This window comes from Mustela lutreola, chromosome X, assembly GCF_030435805.1.
Source record: "Mustela lutreola isolate mMusLut2 chromosome X, mMusLut2.pri, whole genome shotgun sequence".
In the NCBI taxonomy this organism is placed as follows: domain Eukaryota; kingdom Metazoa; phylum Chordata; class Mammalia; order Carnivora; family Mustelidae; genus Mustela; species Mustela lutreola.
Window position 1 is genome coordinate 101,885,019 of NC_081308.1, and position 16,550 is coordinate 101,901,568.

The window sequence follows — 16,550 nt, forward strand, 5'->3', positions numbered from 1 at the left end:
GCCCAGAAGGAAGAGGTCACTGCCGAGATGCTTCGCGTGTAGATACTAGTGTTCTGAAAAGGGTTGGTGTGGCTAAGGACGGTGAGACAGAGCAAAAGAGAAATAGACCAGTCTCTTCCGTCTCTGCATTTCCCATCACGCTGAACCTTGAGCTGGTGTAGAAGGTGCCTGGTGAGACCTGTTTGTCTTTACCTTCCGGTTGGCTGGTTGATTAAATGGTCGAGTGAATGTCTGAGTGAAGGAAGGGGTGGGGAGAAGGGAAGGAAGAAGAAGGACATTTTATAGATTTTGCTGCCGGGATCATTTCTGAACATACGAACACGTTGCCTCTCTGTGCCTGGCGTACCTGTGGCTGGAGACAGGGTGTTAGCCCTGGGAAGAAATGGACTGCGGGGATTTTTGAATGCAAGTCTACCTCAGTTTGTGGATGGGGCCAGTGCGAAGCTAGTTACACGGAGGAGTGTTCTTTACTGCATCTCACTTCCTTCTCAGCAGATTAGTGGATGGTCCACATTCTGTAGAACGTGCTCCATGCTGGAGGCCAGCAGACCAGTCTCCAGAACCTTCAAACACATCTGCTCTCCCACTCCAGTGGAGTGCCGGTTTACCAGGAGTCCGTTGTCTTTATTCCCAAACCCCTTTATCCCACTTACACTTTTAATCTTTGGTAGATGAAGTGTTTCATGTGAAATACACGAACAAAATCTGAGTGCTGAAATAGAGATGTGGTTAAAGTAATCAACAAAACAAAGTCCCCTATTTTTAAAATTTTATTTATCATTTATTTGACACACAGAGAGAGAGCACAAGCTGGGGGAGCAGCAGGCACAGGGAGAGGGAGAAGCAGGCTCTCCGCAGAGCAGGGAGCCCGATGCGGGACTCAATCCCAGGATCCTGGGATCATGACCCGAGCAAAAGGCAGATGCCTAACTGACTGAGCCACCCAGAGCCCCGCAAAGTTCCCTGTGTTAGGAAGCTGCCATCAAAGTGGGCTTATATTCAAGTGAATGTATTTCTTGTTACTTAATTTTTTTGTTGCTTCACATTTGCAAGTTATAGCATATTTCTATGTGTTTTCATAACTAATAATGACTTGTTTTAGTGTTTGCATGCCATGGAGATCCAAGTCATGATACAGTTTCTACCTGTAATTCTTATGCAACTCTTCCGGGTTCTCACCAATATGACCCATGAAGATGACGTTCCTATCAACTGCACCATGTGAGTTTTGGTGTTTTAATACAAAGACACAACTTTTGTTTCTTTTTTTGTGTTTCTTCATTTTTCACTATAAATTTATCTTCCAGATAAGAACCCAAAAGTCAGATATCTAATAACCATTTTCTCTTGTTTCATGCTTCTCAGACTGGGGAACTTGTATCGCCAGGGATAGATGGTACCAGAAACCATAGAAGAAAATGTGTTTTTCTTCACCAGGGGTTCTAAAACCTGGCTGCATGTTAGAATCACCTGGGGAGCTTTTAAAGAGGTCTGTGCCCAGACCACATTCATACCAACGAAATCAGAATATCTAGGGGTGGAACTCAGCGTCTTTTTTTTTTTTTTTGAAGTTTTCCAGGCGATTCCATAATGCAACAGAGTTTGAGAACCATTGTCCTAGACCGGTGTTGTCCGATAGAACTTTTTCCAACCATGGAGTTGTTCTACACTCGGGCTGTCCAATATGGTAGCCATTAGCCACATTTAGATATTGAGCACTTGACATGGGGCTAGTGTAGCTGAGGAACTGAATTTTTCACTGTTGTGAATTTCAATTAAATAGCCACAGGTACCTAGTGGCTCTCATGTTGGACAGAGTCACCCTAAGCCATGAAGTTTTACTCAAAATAGTGAGGGAATATAATTTTTATGGAAACAAACAAGGATCTATGGTAGAGTAGAAGGCAAAGTGTGCTGACTTTGCAGTTCAAGTAGGATGCTTGAATGCTTGAACTCAGTGTGGGATGTTTCTGGCTTTGTTGCTTCTGCTGTTGCCACGGCCTATCCCACTGGGCTTTACGTGACACCCTGGCTCTGCTGCTGGGGACAGTCTGCTCAAAAATTTACGAAGCATTCCTCTAGTCCTGTGGTTCTCAAATACAGCTCCTACCCCAGCAGCATCAGTATCACCTGGGGGTGGATGAAAAATGCTCATCTTTGAACTTCACCCCAGATCTCCAAAATCAGAACCTCTGGGAGAGGGACCCAGCCTCCTGCCCTCTAGGTGATTCTGATGCATGATCAAGTTTGAGAACCACTGCTAGTCTCGTAGATGAATTTTAGATTTATTGCTGATCCCAGGTCATGCCATTACACCCGTCCTATCTCTCTTTTCCTTTCCCCCATCTGTTGCTGTGCTTTTCATTTTCCTTTTACTCCCTGGAGGGGATTTCATTTCCCCCCCAGCCGGAGGTCTGTTGGCTCATTGTAGCCAAGCTCCTACTTGAAATGTGCACAGAGATTTAGAGCAGAGACATCTGGGCTGGACACACACTAGCCTTCTTTTGAACCAGGAAGTGTTTTTGCAAGGCCCTGAGCATGTTAGATGCTGAAGTCTTTGTTAGGCCACCTTATGTTGTCTGCGGTCCTCTCACTTTTAACGTTTGGGTAGTGTGGGGGTATTTTCAGGGCTAGACAGTCCAACTGTGGAAATTCACCATAGCCTGACATGCTGCCCTTTGCGAATGTGTTTTCAGGGTTCTCTTACATATCGTTTCGAAGTGCCATGAAGAAGGCTTGGATAACTACTTAAGATCCTTCATCAAGGTTTGTGGAGGAACCTTTGTTTTGGAGCCGTTTCTTTTCTGTGAGAATTTTGACTGACCATTCATTTTCTTTCATTTGTAGTATAGCTTCCGACCTGAAAAACCGAGCGCTCCTCAGGCGCACCTGATACATGAGACCCTTGCTACCACCATGATTGCCATATTGAAGCAGTCTGCCGACTTTTTAGCAATAAACAAACTGCTGAAGGTAAGGAAACGGGACACAGCAGGGGAATAAAAGAAGCCAGAGACATACTCGCTTGATGCCCTCCCACTCGGGTCCTGGTCTTTTGGTCCTTTCAATTGCAGACAGCTGAGGCTATATCTGCCGGAGGCTTCTCTCTACCCTTCAAATATACTCAAGCAAACACCTGTGCTCCTTGGGCTCGCCCCAGTCACGTACCAAGGCTGGGTTCCTCACTGGGTGCAGACCCTAGTAAGATTCATTGTCTGTAGGGAATTGAAAAGCAATCATAAAATAAACTAAAAGTTGGTTTGCCGTCAGCAAATCAAAACAATGTGAGTGATAAAATGCCTCCCCACGGAGGGCAACATTCCCACCACAGGCTCTTTGTACCTCAGCAGCCGGCCCTGAAGTACAATATCACATCTCTGGCAACACGCTTTGGAGGTATTTTGTGGAACTGCCGTCGTAGAATTGCGATCACCTTAAAATGCTGTTAAAGTTCAGAGATCAGACCCATATTGATTTGTCCAGCTTTGCTAAGCTTCAGGATTTGGATAACTATTAAACATTGATTTTATGTATTTGTTTGTTTATTTTAGTACTCATGGTTTTTTTTTGAAATTATTGCAAAGTCTATGGCCACATACTTGTTGGAAGAGAACAAAATTAAGGTAAGTATGCTCAAGAATAATGCTTAACATGGGCAGAGAAGGCTCATTTTATTCACTGGTAGCAATGACACGCAAATCCTCTTATGCTGAAAGGTGCTTAGCCCTTAGCTTTTTCAGTTTTGCCTTAAAACACACACACACACACACACACACACACAGACACACGCATGCTCACACACACACACACCCATCAGATGAATTGCATAAATCTGAGGTCTGACAGTTCATGCATTTTCAGAGTCTTCACACACTCTTCCACGTACATTCTTTAGTTATTTGCCACGTAAAATGCATTTGCTTTGAAGCTTTCCCCTCATCTTGTAGCTTGAACATGTCTCTGTTGAAACATTTTCTCAGTTACAGGAATTCCAGGGTTCAGATTTGTGAAGTGAAAGTTACTCACCTCGTACTTGCCATTTTTATCAGATTTTTCACAGGGCAGGCTTCCCAAAATCAAGATGCACGGATAAATGAGTTCTTTGTTGTCAGGAAAATAAAAAAATGGAATGAAAGCCTGGGGTGTGTCTACATCTCAGGAATGTGATGCTGAGGTTGGCTTGTTGATGATTTCAGTCAGTTCTATTATTCGAGGCCCAGGTAGTTCCTATAGTAACCTGAAGTGTACATTGAGTTAGTGATGGCATTTTTAAGTTGGGAGAAGAGTTAGACTCCAGTTAAACATGGGTATGTCTAGAATGTGTTTGAAAATAAGAATGGCAATTGATTTAGACCTTTTGCGACTCTGACTTTTTGCTATGCCTATTTCATTGAAGCTTCCCAGAGGCCAGAGATTTCCAGAAGCATATCATCATGTCCTACATTCGTTGCTTCTCGCGATAATCCCCCACGTGACTATCCGCTATGCTGAGATCCCTGATGAGTCCCGAAATGTCAATTATAGTTTGGCTAGCTTCTTGAAGGTGAGTTAAAGGCAGCCAGAACGTGGTAAGGAATTATTCTTCACCAGTATGGTCTTTAAAGCCAAGGAAAAAACTGCCCACTTTCTAGAGACTTGGCTAGGCCTGCGTAAGCCTGCTGAAGAAACTTTTTTTTTTTAAGATTTTATTTATTTATTTGACAGAGAGAGAGAGAGAGACAGAGCACAGGCAGTGGTGGGGGTGGGAGGCAGAAGAGCATAGAAAGAGAGAGAGAGGGAGAAGCAGATTCTCCATTGAGCAGAGAACCAGATTAGGGGCTTGGCCCTGGGATCATGACCTGAGCTGAAGGCAGATGCTTAACTGACAGCCACCCAGGTGCCCCTGGGGAAATTTCTGACTGAATGGGTCCAGCAGTTAAACAGCCCAGTTTGGGCGCCTGGCTGGCTCAGTCTGTTAAGCACCTGCCTTTGGTTCAGGTCATGATCCCAGGGTCCTGGGATCAGGCTCCCCATTGGACTCCCTACTCGGGAGGGAGCCTGCTTCTTCCTCTCCCTCTGCCTGCCGCTCCCCCTGCTCCTCCTCCTAATCTTAAAAATAAACAGCCTGGTTGGTTGTTTTTGTTTTTGTTTTAAAGATTTATTTATTTATTTGACAGACAGAGATCACAAGTAGGCAGAGAGGCAGACAGAGAGAGAGGAGGAAGCAGGCTCCCTGCTGAGCAGAGAGCCTGATGTGGGGCTTGATCCCAGGACCCTGGGATCATGACCCGAGCCGAAAGCAGAGGCCCTAACCCACTGAGCCACCCAGGCGCCCCGTGGTTGGTTTTTTTTTAAGCCCCCCACGGAAATGGCTAATTAATTAAATCAGAGGTCCCACACAGGTGGCTTAGCGAGAAGGCATGTTTTGCTCGTTTCAAATGATGTTTTTTCAAATATGTTAATTTGAGTACCTTTAGATAGGGCACGTACTTTCTACATTGCCACAGTCCCCACCACTCCTTAGCATGCCCCTGACTCTCCTTATGCATTGAAATCCTTCTCTGACCCCTGCTGGTCCTTGAGTCTGTATCACTGGAACTGAAGCAACCTGTTTGCTGATGGGACCACAGCCTCCATGTGGTTAATCCACACGAGGGAAAATTGTTAATCTCCGCCCATGAGATGATTTTGAGAGAGATGGAAGCTCCTACGTTATGATGGACTGCACATTTATTGTCACTATATTTTGTCATTATCTGTACATAAGGGACAGTGCTTGAGTGCAGCTGTTCTATAAAGTGGATGACAACAACGTTTGATTTGTTGCAGAGAAGGGGCATGGGTTTGTAATGCAGTCAGTTTTCACTTGCTCCTTTTCCTCTTCTCCTGGTTCTCCATCTTACCTCAACCATATGTGAAGAACCTCAGGGTCAAGGATCCATCCAAGTACTTTTAATGTCTAACATACTTTAGTCTTCCCTATTCAAAATTCACAACAAGGTTTCCGAGCTCCAGAGTATGGTTTTCTTTTTTTGTGTTAATGATTTTATTTATTTATTTGACAGAGATAGATCACAAGTAGGCAGAGAGGCAGGAAGAGAGAGAGAGAGAGAGAAGCAGGCTCCATGCTGAGCAGAGAGCCCGATGCAGGACTTGATCCCAGGACCCTGAGATCATGACCTGAGCCGAAGGCAGCAGCTTAACCCACTGAGCCACCCAGGCATCCCAGAGTATGGTTTTCTGATAGAAGAGCCCTCTTTGACAGAATTAAGATAAAAACTTAACGCTGTTACAAAAACTGGTGTGTATCAAAAACCAAACATCCACCCATCTTTTGAAAGTAAACTAGGGAGGACAGTATTTGAAATGTAATGTCTCCATTTCTTCCATGGAGCTGGAACCTGAAGGTTACTATGTAAAGGGGCTAGAACATAGTTGATGTCATAACAGTGTTGACTTCCTCGAGTCAACAAGCATTTGCCTGTGAAGATTCAGCGGTGGAAGGCTGTCTCCGAAATCCCGTTTCTCCTACATATTCAAGATACAGTGTGAGTGACTGTTTTGCTGTAAGCAGAAACAAGATACAGTAGGAAGACCAGAACAGGAGGGATTATGAGCAGGAACCTGTTGAGCAGAGCCTAGAAGAAAAGTTCCCTGGGACAAGAGTTGGTGTTATAGGTAGAGGATTTGTGAGCAAAGAAGAGGAAATATGTGTGTCTGGGAGTTGGTCATCGTGCAGAGAATTTAGGATGTATGGAGGTAGGGCTGGGAAGTTCGTCTGGTGCCCGGTGATGGAAGGCCTTGAACGTCAGTCTAAGGAATTTCGATTTTGATCTGTATGCTGTGGGGAAAGACCAGCAACTTACGAGGATAAGTTTGTTGCTGGAATGATGGAAGAAGTGAGGGCAGCACAGTCAGGGTAACCGGCTAGAACCTCAGTCCCTTCCCCTTGTCTGCCTGGTAGAGTCCATTCATCTTTGAGGCTTTGCTCTGCCCTCACCTTCCCATGGCGTGTCGAGCACACCTTCTGTCATTCAGCCGTTCTTTCCATACTTCCGTGGTGCTTCTTACTGCGCCATATTTTAATTATTTATTTGTCTTTACCATTGGATGAGTATAAAGACCATGTCGTATTCACCTTTGTATTTCTCTAGAACACTGTCTCAATCTCTGTGAGAAATGAGATACAGTTGGTTGATCAAATATTGAGTTCCTTGTATTTCACAGGAACAGTGTGGACCCCATGGAGAACATAAAGGGAAAGAGAGACTTTCTGGGTAAAAAGACAGGGAACTAATAAGTAAAACACACACTAGCATCGAAGAAAATGTTTAACAAGGGACTAGTGGGCCAACATGGCTCAGGAAGCTGGGATTTCATCAGAACATTGAGTAATGGGTAGGATTCTGCTGAAGTAGTGCTGGAATTATTAGGTAGGCCTGGCCTGAGCACAGACCCCGAGGTGGGAACACACCGCGCTTCCGGAGCGGATAATGAGCTGACAAGCTGTACTGGGTGGTGAAACAGGCGAAGTAGGTTGGGACAACATTGCGAGTGTCCTTGAATGCCAGGCTCAGGAGTTGGAGGTTATATTAAAGGCAATAAGGAAGTAATGAAAGCTCTGGAAGGAAGGTGACCTGATTAGGGCTTGGACTTAGAGATGAATCTGGAAGCAGGTGGATGGGGAGATGACAGGTGCATGCTGGTTCAAAGCCTTCCTGGACTTGTGAACTTGCCCAGGAATGAGAACTTTAACTAGGAGGAGACCAGCGGGCACCTCTGGACATCGGGAAAGGCTGTCACAGAGGAGGGCTGTATTAATGGGCCAAGACTCCATAGAACACAGGAGAGCCTTCTCTTTGGGTCTGAAATTTTGCCCTAGCCCAAACCCCACTTTTAGTAGTGGGCTGACCACCATACACTTCTCTTTGAGCTTTTAGAATTGACCAGAATGAGACAGAGTAGCTAAATAGATTACATGTACGCGTATGTATATGTGTTTGCATGTGTATATACATACATGTACATGTATGTTTATCCATCTATTTCCATGTAAACATTGTATAGTTGGGACCCAATTCCAACAACACATCACTTGCCCTTTTCCTTCTTTAAGGTCACCTACCGTAAAACTCCGAAAGCCATTATTCTGTTATCTGTAAAAGCGAGAACGTCATGCCAGACTTCCAGAATTATGTCACTGTTCATTTTCTTTTGGTTTCTGTAGCGCTGTCTGACACTAATGGATAGAGGATTTGTTTTCAATCTGATAAATGACTACATATCTGGATTCAGCCCCAAAGATCCCAAGGTAAGTTAGAAGGACGACCCCGGGGGCACCTGGGTGGCTCAGTGGTTTGGGCTGCTGCCTTCGGATCGGGTCATGATCTCAGGGTCCTGGGATCGAGCCCCGCATCGGGCTCCCTGCTCCGCAGGAAGCCTGCTTCCCTCTCTCTCTCTCTCTGCCTGCCTCTCTGCCTACTTGTGATCTCTGTCTGTCAAATGAATGAATGAATTCTTTAAAAAAAAAAAAAAAAAAGAAGGACGACCCCGTAGCAGCCATCCGACATCAGAGTGAGACCAGGGGTAAGACTTGGTCCCTGGAGGATTTGGAGCTACTGTTTTTGCTTAGGTTCTCTGAGTACAGCTGTCGCTCAGAGCTGGGGATGTTGGGTAGTGTGGGGGGAGTCCCCGAGACCACCCATGTATTCAGTGGTGCGCTGGAAAGACCCACAGGACTCATTGTAGAGTTATGGCAACCTTCGTCACCACTAAAGGTTCATGACAGGGGCACATACAGCAGGGATACACAGCTGGAACAGTAACAGAAAAGCACAGCGAGTGGAGTCACAGGGCGGTTTTCACACAGGGTTCCCGAGGGGCCACCCTCCCTCCCGTGAAGGCTGCGCTGAGTACAGCCTTCCTCCAGCAGGGAAAATGCTGAACATGCAGCCACATGCGTTCAACATGGCTTTTCAGGGACGCCCATTAGAGACCTGTGGTCTAGGTTGTTTCTTGGGGACTGGTCATAATCTGGAGATGGGTGGAAATTCCAGAGGCAGGAAAGGGAAAGAAAGCAAGGGTTCACAGTAAATCACGTTCTTTGTACAAATGGTCTGAGCAGGCTGGTAGAGGAGGCACAACCTTATCGTGTAGGGAGTATTTCAAAATCCAATTTCCCAAACGCCAGCCAGCAACCAAACTCTCCAGCAGCCTTGCTTTACAAGGAGAGCCTGCTGGTGTTAACTCTTTCCTGTGCGGGTCACATCTCAAGGTGTGCTTAAAACACCGAACACTTCCGTTTGGGAAATTAATGCCCTGTATTTAATTATTAAAATAGCAAATGCCGACAAAAAAGGGAGTTCTGTGTCTTTTTTTTTTTTCTCTAGGTCCTGGCTGAATACAAGTTTGAATTTCTGCAAACAATTTGCAATCACGAACATTACATTCCTCTGAACTTGCCAATGGCATTCGCGAAACCTAAACTCCAGCGCGTTCAAGGTGTGTGTTTGCATTTTCCATCATTCGAAACGGTGTTTTTCTTTTTGGGGGGCTAGCACTAGCGTAGCGTACTGTTCTCTAGGTAAACCATGAATTGAAAGGTAACCTCAGAATCGTTAACTGTCCGAAGATACGCTCCCTAACGGTAGCCCACACTTGCTTCGTAGTGTCAGTGGTAGTAGTAACAGCACGGAGAAATCAGGTGTAATTACATCAGTGGCTGCTTAACCAGAGATGTCAGATAGTAGTACAATTACTTTCTGTGATAATGTTTGAACTCATATATGAGATCAAATTAAAAAAAGAAACATAGAAATGCATTTCCGCTGAAAGGAAGCTCGAGAAGCGTAAAAGCAGAGTGGAATTGTAATTTGTCGTATGTATTCAATGTATGATATGCCTTCAGTTAACTCCATTGCTAGTTTTATTGAATGCTTTGTTGTACAGCACTATTCTTATGTTACTATGTTTTTTATTTGTCCCTTTTCTTTTCATATATTAATTAGATTTTTTTTCATTTGCGGTGGACCGTTTGACTTCAGTAGGTAGGTTTAACTCGGTTCACTCTACAGTAGTTCACTGTCTTTAAAAACGATTTGATGAATGGCTAAGATGGACGGTGGGGGTGGGGGGAGGCTTTGTTTGCTTTTCGTATCGTCCCTGGCCACAGTGAGGTTTTAGGCTAACAGACTCAGAAAACCAAGGAGATGGTGTATGAGGCGGTATTTTTTGTTTCCTTTTAAAATAAACTTACACGTTGATTGCTCAAAGAATCCGTTTGAAAACCAGTTCCTGCTTAAGGCAGCATGGGGCCCGGAGGCTGTATCTGTTCTTTAAGTGTGTGTCCTCTCTCCCAGGCTTACCTCCTTTCTCTCTGACCCTGTCTAATGACTGCTTGGCCGCAGTTTTGAAGGTCTGGATGAAAGGACCTGATTGGATGTATTCAAATCAGTGAAGTCAAAACAAAACAAAACAAAACAAAACTTAACTTCCATTGCAGAATCTACCCAGATAGAGCCCCCTGGGTTAGTCACGAGTGGCCCCTGTGCGTGGAAAGTGCTCGGCATTCCCAAAAGAGGATGACCCCAGGGCAAGAAGAAAATCAAATGCAAAATCAAATGCCTTGTGTCTCCAGGGGGTAGGGGTCTTAATAACTGAATTTGAGCCAGTGAAAGTAAAGAAAAAGTACTTAGAAAACCAAGCACCTCCACTCAACCACTCCCATATTTGATTCTGAGCACAGAGAGCTCAGATGCTTCCCTGTTATTTATCGGTAGCCGCGAGGACATCAGAGAAAAGAAGGGGTCGACAGATATTCAGGATTTTTAGGATTAAATCTGACTACTTACAACATTTATTATGTCCTAACTGAATACGTAGCGTTATATGAACTGCTGAAGAGCGCCCTTCCCCCCTCCCCCGAAAAATAGAAAACGTATCCTTTAGCTTTACGGCTTAATTAAATTCAAGGGTAGAGGAGAGGAAATAAAGATTGTGAAATCTACGGTAGAAATGACTAAACTTGGTCTCAATCCCTTGGGAGTAGTTCCAAGGCAGGTCCCAACCAGGATATTAGCAGCTGGGAAAAGGGACTGAGTTCTAAAAGGGAGTGAAACACATAGTTTGGAGGGCGATTTTCTGAAGTCAAAGATCTGTGTTTGCCTGCTGATGAATTGGAAGTGAGACAAAACTGTTTTTCTTACTGTTCCTGTACCCGTTGTATTTGGGCTAGTCTCCGACATTTACTAGAACAGTCCGTAGTTCACACCCTTAGAATGATTCAGTTGTCTTTGTCCTCCTTTTCTTACTCCACGAATGTAAACAGATAAGGAATTCAAGTACTGTTGTACAGAATCAGTCAGTCCATAACTGTAACAAAATCTCTTCAGATGAAAAGATATGTTAAGATATTGCCACATACAGCATTGTTTCATTCTGGGGTCAATCTGCAGACTCCTGAGAGTTTAAAAGAATCTAGGAGAAAAGAGATCTAGGGACTCTTTTACCGACCGAAATGATCATTAAGGCTATCAGACAGCCCTAATTGTGAGTGCGTTTCTGTTGTAAAAATGTTGCATGCTTGTTCTACATGACCAAAGAATTGTCCACATTCATTAAGAATAAAATTATAGCTCTTGCTAACATAAGCACATATTACTAAATAATAAATGTTACTTTAATGATAAGGTCATTTTCGATTACTTTTATAAACGGGTTTTACATTTCATTGTACCGCAGATTCAAATCTTGAATACAGTTTATCAGATGAATATTGCAAGCATCACTTCTTGGTTGGTTTGCTTCTGAGGGAAACCTCCATTGCTCTTCAGGACAATTATGAGATCAGATACACGGCTATCTCTGTCATAAAGAATCTTTTGATAAAACATGCATTTGACACTAGATACCAACACAAGGTAAGGATGCCCGTCTAATCAGTGTCACATTAGTAAATTTTGGCTAAGATTTTACATTCAAGTGGACGTGTTCAGTAAGGCACATAATATGAGCATTGATGAACTTATTTTTACAAATAAGATTTGTTTCACGATCCAGTGATTAGGTTTTCAAAATATTGTTCGGCTAACTGTTGAAGAAAAACAGTGCTTTCTCAAGTCGTGTGTAAAGAACAGCGTAACTGCCGCAGGAGTTGTTACATAAGCTAATTAGGCTTTTTAAAAAATCATATGTGGTTGTAGCCATATGGACTCTTTCAAAGATATTTCTTAATGTACGTCCTCATGTATATATTCCTAAATCAGTTACAGTATTGATTAAGTGATTAATAGTAAGACATGTTAACTGGGTCAAATACGAAATACTTAATATGAAGATTTCCTTCTTACTGAAAAAATGCGGGTGTGGCTATAAACCTTATGGACATTGCACATTGTCTGTGTGTGAAGGCCATTGCTATGGCTGCTGCTTGCTGCCCTTTTAACATATATATTCAACTCCATTTACCATTAAACTCCATTGGGCTTAAAAAAGGAGATTGCAAACTCTGTGGATTTCAAATAACCTAACTTACATACCTAGAATCACAGGGCTCAAGGGGACATCATATTATTTCATAATTAATAACTTGTCCTTTGGTTTGTATATCCAGGTACAAATAAAAATTAGGATATCATTTAGTATTGTCATCACTTTGCAAAGCTGACTTGGAAATGGAGGTTATTCTTTTTTTTTTCTTTTGTAAGATTTTATTTATTTATTTGACACAGAGAGAGATCACAAGTAGGCAGAGAGGCAGGCAGAGAGAGAGAGATGGGGAAACAGGCTTCCTGCTGAGCAGAGAGCCCGATTCGAGGCTCGATCCCAGGACCCTGAGATCATGACCTGAGCAGAAGGCAGAGGCTTAACCCACTGAGCCACCCAGGCTCCCCGGAGCTAATTCTTTATTCAGTATTCCTGTTTGTCCTTGATAAACAGAAGACGTCTGCCAGCTACTTCCATTTATAGTTCTTTAATTCCAAAGGGTTTTCGTTACTTACAAATTTTGCTGGTTTTCTTCAGGCGATTCTCTCCTGAAGTACATCGAAACTCAGCATTAAGATGTTATTTGTTACTTACCACAATTTTGGCTTGGTTTCTGTCCCAATATAACTGTAACAACATATTCCCATCACTCTGTTATGTGCTATTTTCTCTTTCTGTGTGAATGCCGATATTGACGTCACGCAAGGTAACCCGTATGAGATATCTGAATGAAAAGATATCTCACAGGTCAGCCATTCCACCCGGGCTCTGGCAAACCTTTAAAACTGCTGGTTACCACTGGGTTCTGGCGAACTGCTGCTCATGCCTAGAGGTGCAGGAAAGGATCTTAGGCAACGTGGAAGAAAAGGTCTCTAAGCCATGATTTCAAAGGACTCATGGGAAAACACAAAATGAACTTCCCCTCCCAGAAGCAGGAAGCTGCATCATTTACCTCTGCCTCTTCAGATGAAAGTGCAGGAAACTGGGATTGCACTAGTGTCTTACCTAGAGGTGGATTTTTAAATATCACACATTGTGGATATCATTTCCTTTTTAAAATTCCGAGATGTTATAGTATATATATGCGCACACACATATAACTTCTTTTATCTGTAAAAGTTCAGCACTGCGCCTACTTGAGTATTTGAGGTTTGGGAGTGTGGGAAAGATTGAAATTCCAAGCCCACTACCTCTTCAGTGACTTCTGAAGCCCTTTTCTCTTTTGTTCAAAAGCTTTAAACAGCTGTTATGTGGGTATGGGATTCTCTCTGCTAGAACTTTGCCTCATGGGCCTGCTTCACCAAAGCTTGAATTCCTTTCTCTGTTGGGTCCAAAGAATTCCCAGGTGGCCTGAGTAAGGGCTCATCTGTCAAATATGTTCAAGTAAAGCATGTTCACCATGAATGGTGGCACCAAGGTAAGGGATAGAGATGGAAGCTTTAGGCTCCTGTAATTTTTGTGGGTCCCCTGAAGTGACCCCAGACAAATATACAGTCAAGGAAAAAAATGCTTCCTATGGAAATGCTGCTTTTGAGATACTCTAGTCACAGCCCCCCCCAACTATGTTGCTGTTCTTTGGCCCCTCCTCTAATGAAATGATCGGGATGTCACTTGTCCTTGTTATGTGCTGCTCGTAAACTGCTTTAGGAGATCTCCTAACTTGTTATCAGGACTGGGAGACCTCTTCTCTATCCAGAACCAAAATGTCCAGTGACTAAGGTGTGTATCTGTGCCTGTACCCGCTGCAAGTGATGTTAACCCCTGAAAGAACTGCAGTTTTGACTTGGGCTCTAGGCAGGGTTTTTTCCATTATCCCCCTCCCCCCGCTCCCCACCTCCCTTTTTAGTAATCCATGTACATAGTTAAAAAATGCTTCTCAGGTGCCTGGGTGGCTCAGTGGGTTAAGCCGCTGCCTTCGGCTCAGGTCATGATCTCAGGGTCCTGGGATCGAGTCCCGCATCGGGCTCTCTGCTCAGCAGGGGCCTGCTTTCCTTCCCTTCCTCTCTCTCTGCCTGCCTCTCTGCCTGCTGGGATCTCTCTCTGTCAAATAAATAAATAAAATCTTTAAAAAAAATGCTTCTCTCCCATTTCTTAACCCCATGTAAATTGTGCATGCAGAAGCATATATATATGTCTGTGTGTGTATATATATATATATATATATATATATATATATGTTGTGTGTGTATGTATAATGAGAATCATTATGTATTTTTTAATTAACAAGACATCCTGAAGATTAGAGCTACCACATTTTTAGAAATCTGCATATTATTCCATCATATGGATACACCCCGTTCCGATCGATTTATTTATTTATTTTTTAAAAAAGATTTTATTTATTTGACAGACAGAGATCACAAGCAGGCAGAGAGAGAGGAGGAAGTAGGCTCCCCGCTGAGCAGAGAGTCCAGTGCGGGGCTCATCCCAGGACCTTGGGATCATGACCTGTGCCAAAGGCAGAGGCTTTAACCCACTGAGCCACAACAGGCGCCCCTATTTATTTATTTTTTAAGTAGGCTCCACACCCAGTGTGGGGCTTGAACTCACAACCCCAAGATCAAGAGTCACGCTCTGAGTCAGCCAGGCGCCCCTGAACAATTCCTTATTTTAAACTCTCTTCTAGTAATAGATTCCTAGGTGGTTTTCGGACTTTTGTGCAGGCAAAGCTTAATATATTTTACACTGTATGTTTTCCTGTGTTCCTGTTCTGCTGAGAGAGTTGTAGTATCTCCTTGCCTAGTGATCACTGGGGAATGAAAGTAGACTCCCATCCAGAAGCCGTAGTATTAATAATAGCGGCTCAAATTGACTGAGGACTCACTACATGTCAGACGCTGTATTAAGTACCTCATCTGAATTAGTATCATTATTATTATCCCCATTTTACAAAAGAGAAATGTAAACTGTGGCTCAGTGATTTGATCACAGTCAAGGAACAGCAACAGGAGATTGGGAATTCATATATTTATAAAATCCAAGATCCGTGTTCTTAGCCATGAGACCATAGTGGCTATCAAAGCCAAAGTGGGACACTGAAAAACTAGAGAACTGCCAAATAAGGGTGACCACGATGGGGAAAAGCCTTGAAGCCGAAGCCATGTGAAGAATAAAGGAAGCCATGAGGGCCGTTTAGCCTTGCGGAGAATGAATTAAGCTGATTCCTGGTAACGATCTTTTAACTATTTGAAGAATTGCCCTGTAAAAATGGGGCGTGGCCTTGCTCTTGTAGTACCACAGGCCAGAGCTATACCTAGCAGGTAGAACTTACAAGGAGTAAATAAGCTAAAGGACCCTTCTAACAGAAACCAGAGAAGGGCTAGAGTGTGAACATGAACCATTTGTCAGTTGCAGGGAAGGGCCCTTCCTGCCTTGGGCGGGAAGCTGGCGATCATTGGCTCTCAGACCTCTGTGCCCTTCAGCACAATCTGGGGCAGAGTCCCAGAAATAATGAACAATATGAAAAATTGTTCAGCCTAAATAACAAATGCAAATTCAGGCAACAAGGAGGTACTATTGATCTTCTGTATTCTGTAGGTTGACTATTAAGCCCTAGAGACCTTCTCTAAGTCCCCAGAAAAAACCTCCCAGAGTCATGAAATGTGAAGGGGCAACATTTATGCCATTATATCCACTGGTTTTGCTGACTCAAGTGTTTGTACGTGTCGGATGAGAAATGTCTAGAGCTGAGAGAAGCAATAAATACATTTTCAAATAAGAGATACCATGTTAAGACTGCTAGTAGCCAGGGGATAAATATATTTATTTACAAATTTATCTTCCAAGTCTTACAGTTGACTCTGGGGGCCAAGATCACATTATCTTAATTGCTTTGATCAAAATGACAAAAAAGGAGGCGACTGGGTGGCTCAGTCATTAAGCAGCTGCCTTTGGCTCAGGTCATGATCCCCGGGTCCTGGGAGGGTCCTGGGATCGAACCCCGCCTCGGGCTCCCTGCTCAGCGGGAAGCCTGCTTCTCCCTCTCCCACCTTCCCGTGCCTGTGTTCCCCCTCTCTCTGTGTCAAATAAATAAATGAAATCTTTAAAACAACAACAGTAACAAATGTTTCTTTAAGGAATAGAGTAGC

The 16,550-nt window shown here is 43.6% G+C and overlaps 1 protein-coding gene across 2 annotated transcripts in view; it reads left to right on the forward strand.

Moving 5' to 3' along the window:
* Positions 1-16,550, forward strand: part of DOCK11 (dedicator of cytokinesis 11) — a 188,584-nt gene that overhangs the window by 104,415 nt on the left and 67,619 nt on the right. The window contains exons 24-32 of one of the 2 annotated variants that reach the window (XM_059158508.1): positions 1,103-1,221; positions 2,697-2,766; positions 2,848-2,973; positions 3,552-3,623; positions 4,397-4,543; positions 8,207-8,290; positions 9,369-9,480; positions 9,987-10,025; positions 11,719-11,897. In XM_059158508.1, the coding sequence (XP_059014491.1) occupies positions 1,103-1,221; positions 2,697-2,766; positions 2,848-2,973; positions 3,552-3,623; positions 4,397-4,543; positions 8,207-8,290; positions 9,369-9,480; positions 9,987-10,025; positions 11,719-11,897 (948 nt within the window). The remainder of the gene's footprint in view (positions 1-1,102; positions 1,222-2,696; positions 2,767-2,847; positions 2,974-3,551; positions 3,624-4,396; positions 4,544-8,206; positions 8,291-9,368; positions 9,481-9,986; positions 10,026-11,718; positions 11,898-16,550) is intronic. The other variant, XM_059158509.1, reaches the window with a different exon arrangement.